The sequence below is a fragment of the Pteropus alecto genome, unplaced genomic scaffold (genome assembly GCF_000325575.1).
Source record: "Pteropus alecto unplaced genomic scaffold, ASM32557v1 scaffold86, whole genome shotgun sequence".
Classification (NCBI taxonomy): domain Eukaryota; kingdom Metazoa; phylum Chordata; class Mammalia; order Chiroptera; family Pteropodidae; genus Pteropus; species Pteropus alecto.
In genome coordinates, this window is record NW_006442109.1 from 26535084 (window position 1) to 26552588 (window position 17505).

General features: G+C 31.9%; 1 protein-coding gene across 2 annotated transcripts in view; it reads left to right on the plus strand.

Annotated features, from left to right (window-relative positions):
* Positions 1–17505, plus strand: part of UBR1 (ubiquitin protein ligase E3 component n-recognin 1) — a 104812-nt gene that overhangs the window by 12012 nt on the left and 75295 nt on the right. For both annotated transcript variants that reach the window (XM_025038754.1, XM_006920448.3), the window contains 3 exons: positions 3123–3379; positions 5212–5290; positions 14157–14267. In XM_025038754.1, coding sequence (XP_024894522.1) covers positions 3123–3379; positions 5212–5290; positions 14157–14267 — 447 coding nt within the window. The remainder of the gene's footprint in view (positions 1–3122; positions 3380–5211; positions 5291–14156; positions 14268–17505) is intronic.

The window sequence follows — 17505 nt, forward strand, 5'->3', positions numbered from 1 at the left end:
AATTTGTGGGTTGGTACCCTTTGCCCTATTGGTAAGTTGGGTTAGTGTATGATAAGTATACATCTTAGTTGCCTCCATTTCTTTGTAATTTCATAGAAGGTATAGCTAGATTCAAAAAGCGGAGGCATGTTCATTTTAACATGTCCATTTCAAAATTCATCTTCATTATTTGGTTATATGAAATTTTGAAAAATGCATAATGAGTAGCAGAATTGGATATCAGTTACTCATTTATTTTGAAGATCAAAAGGTTTTAATTTTGATTAAGTTCATTTTATCCATTTTTTTCCCATGGTTAGTGCTTTTTGTGCCCTAAGAAATCTTGGCCTTCTTCAAGGATGTTGAGAATTTTCTATGTTTTTGTTCAGAAGTTTCAGAGTTTTAGCTTTTATATTTAAGTCTATGATTCATTTCAAATTAATTTTTGTGTATGGTGTGACATATGAGTTGAAGTTCATTTTTTTAAATAAGGATATCTAATTACTCTTTTATCATTTTTTGAAAATACTGTCTTTGAATTGTTTTCCTTTTCAAAAATCACTTGACTGTACATATGTGGATTCATTTTTACACTCTCTTCTGTTTCATTGATGAATATATCTATCTTAATGTTAATACCACCCTGTCTCAATTAGTATAGTTTTACAATAAGTCCTGAAATCAGGTAGTGGAAGCCTCTTCTAAGTCCTTTATATTTCCATATTCACTTTAGAATCAGCTTATCAGTTTCTATAAAAAACTTGTTGAGTTTATGTAGATTCCGTAGATAATATTTGAGAAATATAGACATCTTAACATTATTAAACATTATAATCAATGAACATGATCTAGCACATCATTTACTAAGATGTTTTAGAAATTTCTTTCAGTGTTTTGTATTTTCAGTGTAGAGATGTTACACATATTTTATTAATTTTATTAAATTAATGCCCAAATATTTTGTTTTTTGATGCTATTATTAACGCTTTTTTTTAAATTTCATTTTCCGATTGTTTGTTGCCAGTATATAGAAATACAGTCGATTTTTATATATTGATCTAGTAAGCTTGCTCAATTCACTTGCAATTCTTATATGTGTGTTTTTAAATTAATTCCTTATGATTTTCTAAGAAGGTAATCATATTTTTTGTGAATAGAGACAGTTTTAATTCTTCCTTTTCAGTTGTCATGCCTTTTATTATTTTCTTCTTGTCTTATTATACTAGCTAAAATCTCCAGCACAATATTGAATAGGAAAGAATAGACATCCTTGCCTTGTTCACATCTTTGGGGGGAAGTATTCAGTCTATTATTGCAAATATTTCCTCTCAATCTGTAGCTCTCCTTTTCATCTTTTAAATTATGTCCTTTTAAAATTTACTTTAAAAATTTACGTAAAGTAAATAACTTTTTATTGTACAGTTCTATGAGTTTTGACAATTGCCAACAGTTGTGTAACCATCACCACAATACAGATACAGAATAGTTTCATTGCTTTGAAAAATTCCATCACTGCCACTTTATAGTCAACCTCTGGCAACCACTGTGTTGTCCTCCATCTCTATAGTAAGTTTTGCCCTTTCCTGAATGTTATATAAATGGAATCATATAGTACAAAGCTTTAATTTTTTTTTAAATTTTAGTCTATTTAAATGTGTAAAAATATAAAACTTGCTATAAATGTAACTATAAAACGTATGAAATACTAATAAAACCAGAAAGTCAACCCATTTCAAATGAACCATATTAATTTAATTATAAAAATGTTAACTGCAACTAAATTGCCAGTGTTGGTTTGATAGTAGAGAGTTATGCCCTCCATCTTCTTGTTTTCCCTGCTTCTGTTCATTTAAGCCTGCTTTTATAAGTGACATTAAAAATGTTTGGCTTGTTGGATGGTTTGGGGTAATCAGACCTCACATTTAAGCCCAGATTGCCAGTGAGTAATCCCCAAATGTTTATTTAAATGGGGCATTTTTTGATACTTGTAAAGCTGTCTTATTTGATTGAAGATAAGAGTGGAATGGCGATGTTACTGAAGTTTGCAGATAATGTCTGTTAAACCCACTTAGCTTGAGAATCAGATATTTGGCACAGAAGATGGGTTTTGCTCTATTCACATAGATGCTTTCAACATGAACATGGTTCTAACTGCTAAGAGGCAGTACATAGCCTTTTGTGCTTGACTTCTTTTGATGCATTTTGATGCCTCATGTATTGATATTCATTCCTTTTATGGCTGAGTAGTATTCCTGGTTCGGATGTACCATAGTTTATAATTCACCATTTCCAGTTTTTGGTGATTGTGCATAAAATTGCTGTATTATTCATGTACAAGTTTTTGTGTGAACATAAATTTTCATTTCTTTGGTAGATACCTAAGAGTTTGATTGCTGGGTCATATGGTAAGTTTAACTTTATAAGAAACTGCTAAATTCTTATAAAGTGGCTCTACCATTTTGAATTCCTACTAGCACTTTCCTTTTCCAGTTTTCTGCATCCTTATTGATATCAGTTTTTTATTTTCATTTTTTATTTTTTTACCTACATTCTAATAGGTTGCGTATGGTTATCTTACTGCCATTTTAATTTGCATTTCCTTCAAGACTGATGATGTTGAGCATGTTTTCATGTGCAAATAAGCATGGCAAATAAGCCCTCTGTAACAGTTTTTTTTGAAGAGCAGAAGGTTTTACTTTTGATGAGGTTTAATTTATCCATTTTTTTTTTCTTTTTGTATTCTAAAAGCTCTTTGTCACTCATTCATTTTGGTCTCTGCTTAAATGCTTTGATTCCTTAAGACAATTAAACTTAAGAGTATAGGGAATTCTTTGGACAGCCTCTGACTGATAATGAAGTCACCTTTACACTGTAAGACTTGGCCATTCCAGAAGGGAAAGGTAATTCTCATCCACCATAGCTGGTCTTCTTTTTCTAGATACCTGTGGTATGTGTCAGCAGCCATTATTTCCAAGGCTTTTTTAAAAAAAAAAATTACCCACTTTGCTTTTGTATTGGTGAAGGATAAAATAAGAATATATTGTAAATCACTTTCTCTAAAATTACAGAATTGTGCCTTTACTAGTGCCCATAAATTTTTAAGAAGGAGCTTGTAACAAAGTCTATTCATTTTTTTTTTCCAGTGGTGGGATCAGCAAGTTGATTTTTATGTTACTTTCTTGCACCATTTGGCACAATGGGTGCCAGAAATTTATTTTGCTGAAATGGACCCAGACTTGGAAAAGCAGGAGGAGAGTATACAAACGTCAGTATTCACTCCACTGGAATGGTACTTATTTGGAGAAGATCCAGATATTTGTTTAGAGAAATTAAAACATAGTGGAGCATTTCAACTCTGTGGAAAAGTTTTCAAAAGTGGAGAGACAACATATTCTTGTAGGTAAGAATTAGAAATTTATGTGATTGGTTATGATTACAGTCTTGGTACTTTGTACCTATTTCATTGGTTTATTACTGTTTATAGTATATTTAATCCTACTTAATTAACTTCCTTTTATTATGCACTTATAAGTATGTTTTTGCCAATATAGCTTGTTTCTGAACATGACTTAACCAATTCTCTCACTTTTTCTTCCTGTTCTCCAAAAGTATATGTGACAGATTTTTGCCTTGTTTATTACGTAGTCTCATACTCTTAATTTGAAACCCTTAGGGCCAGATATATTTCAGAATTCCGAATGCTTCCCCAGCAGAGCAAGGCACAATCGTAAAATCAAACACAGCATTTCTGTAAGAAATCTGTGAATATTCACAGCAAATGTATAAATAAGATCTATAATCTCATGTCATTTCAGGTCATTTTTTGCCACCAAGTGAGATTTGGTGCCAAAGGATTATGGACCTGTGGAGACAGCTGGAATTTTGTTGGATAGAAGAAACCAATGATAGGGAAATTTTAGGCTTTTTGTCCTTTGTGAAAGCAGTTGCCTTAAAACATCATGATAGCACAGAAAGCTTTTTACTCCCTACTTCTGCCTGAAATGTTCAACTTTTAGATCCTAGCAGCACTTTTAGTTTTCCTCTTTTATTAGAGGTAGCTTAGGTTAAGAGTGTTAATTTTCAGACTTTATAAATACAAAGAATTGTTTTTTGCTTCACTATAATTCTAGGTTTTACTGGTTGATGTATAGTTAATATTTCTTTAGGACATACTGCCTTTATCCTATTCTTAGGAAAAAGCCATCTTTGGGCACAATTTTGATATAGAGCATAGTAAGTTTCATTTATCAGCTTAGGTGATAAATGAAAGCTTAATCAGTTTCAAGTAAAGCATAGTAGACATTTGTAGACCTCATTTTTCCAAACGTGTCATAGAGACATTTTTAATTGTCACCACTGAGAGAATGGTACTGGCATCTATTGGGTAGAGGCCAGGGTTACTGCTTAAACATTCTACAATGCACAGGACAGTCTTCTCTATGCCCATCAGATAACCATTTCATTCAAAGTGTCAATACTTCTGATATTTAGAAATCCTACTAAGTAGGTCAGTAGATCTTATGGCAATCTATATTTAGGCAATCTATAGGCAATCTATATTTAGGCAATCTTTAGGCAATCTATATTTCCTATTAGCCTTTTAAAATTCATTTCTTAAACTTCGCAATTCCACACTTACTGTATCTTATTCTTAATGTTTCCCTGAAAATGATCGATAAAATAGTACATTTTGAAGGTTGTTATTAGTGAAGATATTAAAAGAGATTGCATTTCATTCATTCACTATTTGTTGAATACTTACCATTTGCCAGACACTGTTCTAGGTGCTTAGAACATATTAATATATCAAATAAATAGAAATCCGTGCCCTTATGATGCTACATTAATGAATTTTGTCTTTATCCAAGCTTTATTTACCAGTGAACGATCAGTATTTATAGGATATATTTATAAATGTAATAGGGTAAGATGATGGTAGATATAAAAAAAGTTGGTCATTTTTCACAAAATGAATTTTTAATTGTAACAACAGTTTGAAACCTTATGTAAGCTCAAAGTAATGAGGACAATTTAAGAAACAAAACCAAATACCCAAATTTATACATTCAAATATGGCTAAAATGAGGCTAAAATTATTTGGAATTCAGTTTTTGAAGCATTTTTATATTCAGTTTGTGTACCATTCAGGAAAATCATTCATATTATTAAAGTCATATCTTAAACATCAGTGGGAATAGTAAATTTTAGAATCTAATTTTTAATCTTTTTCAGGGACTGTGCAATTGATCCAACATGTGTACTTTGTATGGACTGCTTCCAGAATAGTGTTCATAAGAATCATCGTTACAAGGTATGAAAATAGAGCCATAAAATATCTGGATTCATAGGATTCTGTTGGCCATCTACTTAAAATTCCTGACCAGTTCTTGAATTCCTGCTATAACAGCTCTGATATGTGAACCTTTAGCTCTGGTTAAACATATCATGTGATAGGACATCTATCACCTCAGGAGGTAGCCCCTTACAATTTTTTTGTGAGATATAATATTTTTATACAAAAGATTATATAAAGTATTTACACAGCTTAAAAAATAACGGTAAAGTGAACACCTGTGTAACCGCTGCTTAGGTCAAGAAATAAGACATTGCCATTTCTCAGAGGCCTCCCACTTGTCTCTTCAGGATCAGAGTCCTCTCACCTCTCTTGATCACCTCTCTCTGTGTTTTGTGATAATGATTTCCTTGATTTCCACTTTCGCTTATAATTCAAATCATATTGAATAATTTTATCTGTTTTTAAGCTTTACATAAATGGAGTCATACTGTATCTTTTGTTGAATAACTGCTTTCACTCGGCATTATGTTTGTAGCAGTAGTTTGTCCATTGACCTTAATAGTGTTCAATAATCCATATTGTCTTTTTTCATTGTGCTGTATATGGATATGTAGATTGTTTCCAATTTGAGGCTATTCTAAACAATTCTGTGAACATTCTTATTTGTATGTTTTGGTATACTGTACACTGATTGTGTACACTGATCGTGTACAGTATTCCTCATTCTTTGGGGTATGTATCTGGAACATATGCATTCTATGGGGTATGTATCTGGAACATATGCATTCTATGGGGTATGTATCTGGAACATATACAGAATTTCTGAGTTCCAGGGTATAGTTCTTTAGTCATAGTATATAATGTAAGACTGTTTTCTAAAGTAGTTATAACAATTTGTAAGCTCTCCAGCAGTATATGAGCGTTCCCATTACTTCACATTCTTGGAAGATTTGGTATTGTCTGTCTTTTTAATTTAAGCCAATCTGGTGGGTAAATTATAGTATCACATTGTAGTCTTAATTTACTTTTCCTAATTACTAATGAGTTTGAGGGCTTTTTACTTTCCTGTTACATTTTTAGGCAACCTTGTTATTTTAAGCTGAAATTTATTTCTCAAATAATAGTATTGGTTCTGTGCTCTGGGCTGAGACAGACATAATAATTGATGTTTCTCTTTGTACATATAACATGCCTAAATTTTTGTGTAAATGTACATAGTATCTTGAAGTTAGGTAGACTGTGTCTTCTGTAGAGTCGAAAGTGCTGTTCATGTTTTTGCTGGCCTCAACATTATTGTGCCTATCTCGGGAAGTGATGGGCTTTAAGTATAGGTTATAGGTATTACTATTGTTATGATTATTATTATGCACAAGGAAAAACATATTGGGGAGCCTCTGATATAGTGTGGTTAAAATGGTTTCCCAAGATTTCAAAGCTAATCACTGATGGAATTTTAAAATTTGATATTTGGTTATATTCCATATTTCCCAGTCATCTCCATTAATTATAGTTTTTATTATGCTAGAGAATTCAAGAAAGAATGCCAGAAGTAGGGATAAGGAAGAAGTTGTTAATTTCTTCTCATTTTTACTTTGGGAGACTGACTAATGGGGAGAAATGGCGAAGGCTCAAGATTAGAGTTTTCCCAGTTCCTCAGAGTTTTAAAGGCTCTTAATCTTAAGTTTCCCAAACTTTGGGATTTTGTGGGCCAGTACAATTTCAGAAAACTTAGGGTTTTCAAAATTTTATTTGGCCAGGTAAGTTTGATTTTAATTTTTAAAAGGGCACATGAACAGCAACCAAAAAATACCTGCCATCTCCTATCATTTTATAAAGTAAAAGACATTTTAATTTCAAGAAAGTAGGATAATCTCAGAATAAAGAACAGTCCTTTAACCCATTTCCCATTTGCCCTAAGATTACTTGCTGATGGCACTTGCGGTTTGCAGATAACTTGCAGATTATAGTCCTAACCTTACCCCCAAAGTTTGCCATGAAATATCTCACTTTTATTATTATTTTCACATCACTCTTTGGAAACAAATGGCATCATTCTCTTTATATCATTCTGTTTTTAGTAGTGGTATTTCTATTTACAAAATATAGTAATTCTCGATCACTGAAAGTGTCAAATCCTAGAAAACATAGCATCCTACACATGACGTTAAATGAATGCTGGCAGTGAGCTGCACTTTTTTTTTCTAAATGGGAAATGGGTTAAATTCCATACATGTAGTTCTATAAAAGAGCTCACCACATTCTCTCCTTTTCTGATGTTTCTGTGGACCCATAATAACTTGTCTGTTAATTTTTGGGAAACTCTTCACTAAACTACTTTCAAGTATTTAAAGCCTACTAGTCTACATCACCATCACAAAGCACTCTTTAATGATAAGCAATGTTGCTGTAAGCATCTTTATGTGTAAATCACTTTTGCTTACATGGGATTATTTCCTTAGGATAAGGTTCTCAGAAGTGGAATTACTGGATTCAGAAACATGAACCTTTCAGAGAATAAAAAGACAAGCCACAGACTAGGTGAAAGTTTTTGTATCTGATAAAGAACTGGTATCCAAAATATATAAAGAACTCTTAAAACTCAACGATAAGAAAATGAACAAGCCAATTTAAAAAATGGGCAAAAGATCTAAAACAGACACTTAGCAAGAAGATACATAAATGGCCAATAAACCCTTGAAAAGATGCTCCACATCATATTTCATTAGGGAATTGCAAATTCAGACAACAATGAGATACCACTTCACACCTATTAGAATGGCCAGAATCCAAATGCTGGTGTGGGTGTGGAGCAACAGGAATTTTTATTTATTACTGGTGAGAATGCAAAATGGTACAGCTACTTTGGAAGACAGTTTGGCAGTTTCTTACAGAAGTAAGTGTACTCAAACTATAAAATCCCGCAGTCGTGCTTCTAGATGTTTACCCAAGTGAACTGAAAACTTATGTCCACACAAAAATAATGCACGAGAATGTTTATAGTAACTTTATTCATGTTTGCCAAAACTTAGAATCAATAGGTGAATGGATAAACAAACTTTGGTATACCAATATAATGGATTGTTATTCAGCAATAAAAAGAAATGAGCTACCAAACCACAAAAACACATGGCTGGGCTTTACATGCATTTTGCAAAGTGAAAGAAGCCATTGTGAAAGGCTAAATACTCTGATTCCAGCAATATGACATTCTGGAAAAGGCAACACTATGGACATAGTAAGATCAGTGGTTGCCAGGGGCTGGGGGAAGGTGGTAGGAAGGATGGAAGGATGAATAGATGGAGCATAGGGGATTTTTAGGGCAGTTAGACCATCCTGTATGATGTTGGTAATGATATATAGATGTTATTATACATTTGTTAAAACCCCCCAAATGTACAATAAAGAGAACTCTACTGTAAATTATGGACATTAGTTAATAATAATGTATAAACATTGACTCTTCACTTGAAATAGATATACCACACTAATATAAAATGTTAATAATAGGGAAAACGCTGTGGGATGGGGGAAGAAGTGGTATATGTGAACTCTGCTATTTTCTGCTCAGATTTTCTTTAAACAAACTGCTCTAAAAATAAAGTCGATTAAATTTTTAAAGTGGACTTTTAAAGGTTCTTAGTACATTTTGCCAAATTGCTTTAGGAAAGAATTATACCAAATGTACTACAACCAGGAGTGCAGAATCCTGCAGAACCTGCAGAAACCTTTTATAGAAACTTTTTAACTGAAACCTTTCAACTGACCTGATTTTTAAAATAATTTTCCCATTGCTATTGAAATGAAAATTTTCAATTGTTCTTAATGTTGTTTGTCTTTGCTTATTTTGGAATGATGAATGTAGAATACTCTTGCATTGCTACTTTGCCATCTTTCTGGATAATAAGAACAAGGTCTTTGGCTGTTTATTTTGCTGTCATCCTTGCTGATAGGATGAAGGTCTTTGTTGTGATGAGTAAATTCTAACAAGTAAAGATCAGAGTAATATAACTTTGATCAACTAGAACCAAAATAGAGGCTGAGTTCACCTAACCGAGAGTTTTCTTGTATCTTAGAAGCTGATATCAAAAACCAGGCCAGCTTGTAACCTTGGTACTCTTATTAAATACATTCTAGAGTCACTTAGAATAAACCTGGAGAGGAAACAAAACCCACTAACAATCTTCTTTTTCTCTATTCTTTTTCTGTGTATGCCTCTATCTTCATTTACTAAATTGCAATGATTTATTTATATTTGTGTGTCTTTGATCCCCATCTCCAGAACAAAGTCCAAGTCTCATATACTTTATGCCTCCTCTGTCTGTTATACTACCTGGGGTAGAGACACTTTCAACAAACATTTGTTGAAGTGTTGGGATCAAAAGGGCTAAATCATAGACAGAATTGATCTAAGATTTAATCGTAGATATAACTATCAGGGTTTATTTTTAACATCAGCTTGCTGTAATCTTACATGATGAGAATTTATATACATATATTGTCTTTGAAACACAATAGCATTAAAAAATGTTTGTTTAGGTAAGCAATGCAATAAAACTTATCTTTTAAAAAATTCAAATAATACAGAAAATATAAATAAAAATTATAGTTTCCTTTCTGCCTCATTGTACTTCCATTGTTAAACTAAACACACTTTAGTGTATGTCCTTACAGATCTTTTTTAAGGTATTTACAAACATGCACACATGTACATGTATTTATACGTTTAGGAGGGGTGCGTATGTGTATATAGATGGGATCCTACTGTATATTCTTTTTTGTAACTTGTTTTTAACTTAACAGTATATCATAGGAATAATTCTGTGTTGATGCATATAACTCTCTTGCCATACTTAATTACTGTATGTATTCCTTTGTGGAATATATCATATATTTAACCCATCCCCTTTTTCTAGACAATTATGTTCTTTCCAATTTTTCACTGATCAACAAATATTGGAATAGATACACATCTTTGTTTTAATATACACCAGTATTTTTATTATTTAGAGTCAGATTTTCTGAATTGAACAGTATATGCATTTAAAATTTTGTTAGATTTTTGCCAAATGTTGTTCTTGAATTGCTGTGCAAATTTATATTGCCATTGAAAGGATAGGAGAATGTTCTTTTTCCACACCTGTCCCCAAACTTTATTTAGTCTTTTTACTTTTGACAACCTGTTAGTCAAATATATTTTACATTATTAAAATAATCTGATTATTTTAATTAGCATTTCTCTTATTACCAGTATTGTCAACATCTTTTTATATTTTAATTGTATGTTTAATTTCTTCTGTGTATTGCCTGTTTCTTTTACTCATTTTTCTATTGTCTTTTTCTTACAACTATGTTATATACCTTACAAATATTTTTTCTTTTACTTGGCTTTTAAATTCTTTTATTTTTAAGTCACATTTATTGAGGTATAATTTATATACAATAAAATCTGTCCTTTTAAATATACAGTTTCATGAGGTTTTGCAAACATATATAGTTCAGTAACCACTACCACAATCAGGACATAAAACATTTACATTATCCCCTAAAATGCTCTAGAGTCTCTTTGCGATCAGTTTCCTGTCCCCTTACCCCCAGCTCCTAGCAGTCTCTGATCTGACCTCTGTCCCTATAGTTTTGCATTGTTCAGAATGTCACATAAATGTAATTATATAGTATGTAATATTTTCTGTCTGACTTTTTTTACTTAGCATAATGCCTTTGAGATCCTCTCGTGCGTCAACAGTTTGTTCCTTTTTATTGCTGAGTAGTATGCCATTGTATGGATGTACCACAATTTATTATCTATTCATCAGTTAATGAACATTTGGATTGTTTCAAGCTTTTAAATAAAGCTGCTGGAAGCATTCAAGTACAATTCTTGGTGTGGGCATTTGTTTCATTTCTATTGGGTAACCTGGGAGTAAGATAGCTGGACCATAAGTTAAGTATATGTTTAAGTTTATAAGATCTATTTTCTGCCTTTTTAACTTGATTTATGCTGTCATTTATCTTACTGAAATTTTAAATTTGTGTGTTGTTAAATTTGCCAGATTTTTTTGTGCTCCTGGATTTTGTACCTTCTGTGGTATTCTGTATTCTAAATTTACGCTTTTACTAAATTTACACCTATATTTTTAGTAATTATGGATGAGTCTAGATTTCTTTAGTTTACTATGTATATGAAGGAAGAAAAATTGATTTGTACATTCTAATTTAGTGCTTTTCTAGTGGTTACCTCTGTATTAATTTTTATAGTGCCCTTAGTTTCCTTGTATCCCCTTAGATAACTTTTTATATCTCGTCTCAGTTTTAGTGGTATCTTTGACTCCCTCCTATTACCTGTATAATAATTGAAGATCTTATGTTACTTTCTCGTTCCTTCTCTTTTTAGTTGTAGTTTTTCTGATCATGAGATTATATAATGTTTACATTTTTCTATTTGTGTCCTCACCCGGGATTTATTCTTAGCTCTACAATTAAATATATAAAATGTTCACCATCTGTCCATTTTCTGAAGTTTCTCCAGTCACCTCTTGCTCAGATGAACCTTATCCTCTAGGGGTTGGTAAACTGCAGTTTGTGGGTCAGATTTGGCTTACTGACTTTTCGTGTGGCCCGAAAGTTAAGCGAGGATTTTACATTTCTAGATGTTTGGGATAAAAGATAAGAAAAATAACATTTTATGATATATGAAAATTACTTGAAATTACTTTTAGTGCCCATAAAGTTTTACTGAAACATAGCCATGCTCATTCATTTATTTATCGTTTATAGTTGCTTCTGCGCTACTACAGAATTGACTAATTCAACAGAGATTTATGACCTGAAAGCCTAAAATTTTACTCTCTGTTCTTTCATATAGAAAGTTTGCTGATCTCTGCTCAAGTAGATTCCTTAGGAAGGGCACATGTATACATTGTTCCATAGGTTAACATGTTCAGAATTGTATTTTTATAGATTGGTTGGAGATAATGTCTTTGGTTTGCATTTTCTTTCTTTGAAAATGCTGCTCTGCTGTTGTCTTGTTTATATGTTATTGAGAGAAGTCTGACATCATTCCAATTTTCTTGACGTTGTGTCATTTCATCTTTTTGCTTGAAGGACTGAACTTTTATCTTTAAAGTCCAATAATTTTAGTAGGATATATTCCTGAGTTGCTCATACTGGATAAGTTTTTTCTCAGTTACTCATAGGCCATTTTAGTGTGTATATTTAGGTCTTCTTTTTTTTTTTTCCAGGAAGTTTTTTTAGATTACAGTTTTAAATATGAACTCTGTTCCATTGTTTTGATTTTCTTTTTTGGTGACTGATTATAATTATGTTGGTTCTCTTATGCTTATCTTCTATTTAAACCACTTTTTCTCTGAACTTGTATTTCTTTACTTCATCTCTTAAATCCTGCTTTGTTTCAATGCTATTTATTAACTTTTCCATTCAAGTCTATTATCTTGGGCATCTTATAATTTAGAATTAATTTCTGATATGATTTTCTTGTTTTCTAATTTTTTTCCTGAGTTCAATAGAATTTCATTTTATTTAACCTGGTTATTTTGATCCACTTCTGTTCTTAGTTTCTATATTTCTGATTAAAGGTGTTTTAATCTTATTAAGGGTTTTCATATCCCCAAATGCTTGTGCGAGGCAATGTAATTTAGTTTGGAATATTACATTACAGTTTTATTCAGCTTTGTGAATGGATTTTGGCTATTTGCATTTTTTGCCCTTTTTTTTGGTAATAGTTTTGTATGGATATGGTCTACTTTTTCTCTTCTTTTTTATTTCATGGACAGGTTTCACAAATGTTCTCTTCTATCAGATGATGGTGGTAGTGATGAAACGAGGGGAGGGTTTGGCATGTGTTGTTTCTCTCATTTCTATAGGATTCGTAATTTTACCTTATTTTCTTTTTTACTTACTGCCACATCTCTTAAGGCTTATCATCTTTTTAAGTGTATTCGATTTTCTTCCAAAAGCAATGCTTCTCTGAGGTTGCCACTTCTGGTCCTGCTTACTTTTGGTCTCTTTTCCTATGAACCACCAAGTCTCAACGTGTGTTAAGTATTTGTCTCTTAGCATTGGGTTTTCTCTTTTTGGATGTAATTTTGTCTGTGCTTCATCTAAGCCCTCTGTACCCCTCTGCTTTTTTGTGGAGTCTCTTAAGCTCCCCTCTCTAGTTGTCTACATTCACAAGCCTGAAGTGATAAGCAGTGGGAACTCTGATGGAACAAGTCATTTGAAGGTCATGGTATTTATTTTTTTGTCTCCTAGTAGTGCTGCAAACATGGATAATGTGTGGTTTTATTGCTTTCCTGTTCATTGTATGTTTTGGAGGGGAAAGTTTTGGGGAATATTCAAAATCAGGCCATTGTCATCTTTCTGTATCAGAATTAGTATACTTTAGATTTATTTTCATAAGATCCCTCAAAGGAGAAGTATTATAAATACTTTTTGTTGCTGTTAGATATCAAATAGATGGAAATACTTTATACATTTCTTAAGTACTATATATCATCATAATGATTTTTATAAGTGTTTAATCAGAAAATCTCGTTACTCAAGTGTTCTGGGTATTGTATAGATTATTTTTTGCACACTTCACAATTTCTTGTTCTCTATTAGTACAAAACTTTAAAAATTATTTAAAAATTAGCATGTTTCAAAATTTTATCATTTTTGAAGGTCCATTTGTATTGTGATTAAGTGTTCAGGACTTTTGTTTGGGGTTAACTAACCAAAATGATTTTTGATATATCCAGCTTATTACACTAAAGGCAATTAAGGTTGAAATATTGGGGTGCACTTATTATTTGAATCATCTTTATCATTTTTCTTTGCCTTGTAATGTTTTGAAATCAAGACAAACTTATTTTTCATTTATTAGATGCATACTTCTACTGGAGGAGGATTTTGTGACTGTGGAGACACAGAGGCATGGAAAACTGGCCCTTTTTGTGTAAGTCACGAACCTGGAAGAGCAGGTACTACAAAAGAGGTAAGAATATTAGTTTTTAAAAATTGCTAACTATTTTAAACATGATGAAATTAGAAATAAATGTTATGTGTATGGGTGAACTGAATTCCTTTGAAAACCCTGATTTTTATGTTCTATTGTTTAAATGTAAGGTGTTTTATTCCAATCTAGAAAAGTTAAAGACTTGATAATTTTTTATTTCTCTAAGGAAGAAAAGAATTCACAGTGAAAAGATGAACTCAGAACGCTTTTTGCTAAGCAGTCAATTTGATAAGTAAAAGTATTTATGTAAGCCTAAAAGAGCAAATGGAGGTAATTATTGATAGAAGCAGAATATGATAACTTAGAAAACAGCAGAAATCATGCATAAATTTAATCATTGCTTTTCTTAAAGAAAAAAGTCAACGAATTGATTATCTACTATACATCCTAATCAAGAAAAAAAAGTGAGGAAACCTAGATATAGACAATTATTAATGAGAATGAGGAAATAATCATAGCTAAAGAAGGAATTAAAACAATTATAAACTTTTTATATGACTGTGCAAATACATTTGAAAATGGATTATTTTATCAAACAGTATAAAGTGCCATGGTTTATTCAAAAACAGAAAACTTGAACAACAAATAACCATTGAAGAAATTCAGAAAATTGTCACAAGAAGTACTTTCTAAAAAATGCTATGTTCAAATACTTTCACAGAAGAATTCTTTTCGAAATTTCAAGGAATAAAGAGTTTTTGTACCTTTTAAACTGTTCTGGTTAACCTTTAGCAGTGAACACCCATAGGGCCTAGATTTGATCTCTTAAGTACCATTTCTCACTAAAAGAAATCAGGGATTGCTGTAAAAATACCAGATTCCAGATCTGTCAGGGAATAGTTAAGCTTGTAAGGATGGATTTGTGTCAAAAGGGCCTAGGACCCAGCTTGACCAGAGTTGGACAGTAGGAGCATCAAAAAAATTATAATCGCTATATTTGATTCACTTATACTGAATATATAAAAATTCATGAGTTCCTAATAAAACTCCCATGAAAACTAAAATGAATAAATGAATGTTGTTACCATGGTTGTGGTTATTATATCAATTCTTTACTCTAAAAATTGGTAATTAAAGGGAATAAACTAAGCATTGATTCTGCCTTTTAAGTAGGAATTGTGTTTCATGGTAAACAAGTATTTCCAGTTTAAGAGGTAAAGCTCTTTTTTCTAGACGAATGCTAGCTAAGAGAGAAGGGATAATAGAATTAGAAAAATCAACATTTTGCAAACCCTTGGGAAATATATGATTTAGACAAGATCATTAATGGATGCTAAAACCATTAATAACTCTAGTTGATGAGGAACAATATTTACATGGTTCTAAATTGTCATCTCACAGATTACTTGCTAGTCATAAGGGGAAAAAAGTGAAACTTTACAATGGAAGTATCATACTATCATCATTTGCAACCAGTCATTAATATCAGCGTCATTACTAATAATGAGATGATGTGGCATAATGAGCTTCATATGTTGTAAAATGAAGTACATAATTTAACATCTGAAAATCGATTAATATAATATACCATATAAATAGAATAACAAAACCACATGATCATCACAGTAGATGCAAGAGCATTTGACTAAATCCAACACACTTTCAAGATAAAAAGACTTAACAAACTTACCATAGAAGGGAACTTCTTCAACCTGATATAGGGCACCTGTGAAAAACTCACTGGAAAGTACTAGATACTCTCCCTCTAAGATCAAAAACAAGACAAAGATTCTGCTCTTCCTAAATCTATTCAGTATTGTATTGGGGGTTCTATCCAGGGCAGTAGGCAAGAAAAAGGAAGAAAAGGCATCCAGATTGGAAAGGCAGACGTAAAACTAGCTTTATTTGCAAATGACATGATGTTGTGTATAGAAAATCCTAAGGAATCCACTAAAAAAATTGTTAGAACTAGTAAATGTTCAGCAAGATTATAGATGCAAGATGATTATACAAAAATTACTTTTATTTCTATACATTGTAATGAACACAATCTGAAGATGAAATTAAGGAAGAAATTCCATTCATTAGACTATCAAAGAGAACAAAATATTTAGAAATGCATTTAACAAAAGAAGCATAAAATTGATATTCTGAAAACTAAAACATTACTGAAAGAAATTAAAGATCTAAATAAATGGAAAAACATTTTATTTCTGGATCAGAGAAGTTACTATTTTTAACGTGGCAGCTCATTGTTTTTTGTTTTTTTTTTCTCCCTAAACTGCCAAGGCATTAACTCACTTCTTCGCCAGCACTGATCACGTGTCCCACAAATTTATACTGGATTTTTTTTCTTTTTTGCCTTAAGGAGCGACTATGGTTTTTTTTTTCCTGTTTACGCCTTTGTTTAAACAGCTTATTGAGCTATAAGTTACATTCCATTTAAAGTGTACAAATCAGTGCTTTTTTAGTATAGTCATGGAGTTGTGCAGCTTTCACCACAATCAATTATAGAACATTTTCATCACCCCAAAAGAAACCCTATACCCATTAGCAGTCATTCCCTATTTCTTCCAAACTCCCCAACTTTAGGCAATCACTAATTGAATTTCTATCACTATAGAGTTGCCTTTCCTAGACATTTTATATAAATGGGATCATATAATATGTGGTCTTTTTGATTGGCTTCTTTCACCTCAAGGTTCGTCCATGTGATAGCATGCATTTCATTCCTTTTTATGGCCAAATCATGTTCCATTTTATAGATATTTACTACATTTTATTTATCCATTTATCAGTTGATGGACATTTGGGTTATTTCTACTTTTCGCTGTTATGAATAATACCTGCTGTGAACATTTGTGTATAAGTTTTTGTGTGGACATGTTTTTATCTTGGATAGATAGATATTTAGGAGTGGAACGGTGGGTTCATATGGTAACTATACTTAACATTTTGAGCATCTGTCAGACTGTTTCCAACTTGGCTGCACATTTTACATTTCTACCATTAATGCATGAGTTCAGATTTCTCCACATATGCAACACTTGTTATTATCTGACTTTTTGAGTATAGTCACCCTAGCAGATGTGCAGCAGTATCTCATTGTGGTTTCAATTTCCATTTTTTAGCTGATAGGTTGGAACAAGCCTTCTATTAAAGAGGTCTAATGAAAAGAACTGTTTTTATAAGTGTCAGAAGATCCAGGTTTTAGTCTTGCTTCTACTATTTATAGGCACTTTGACCATGGATAGGTTCCTTATCCTTTAAATGTCAT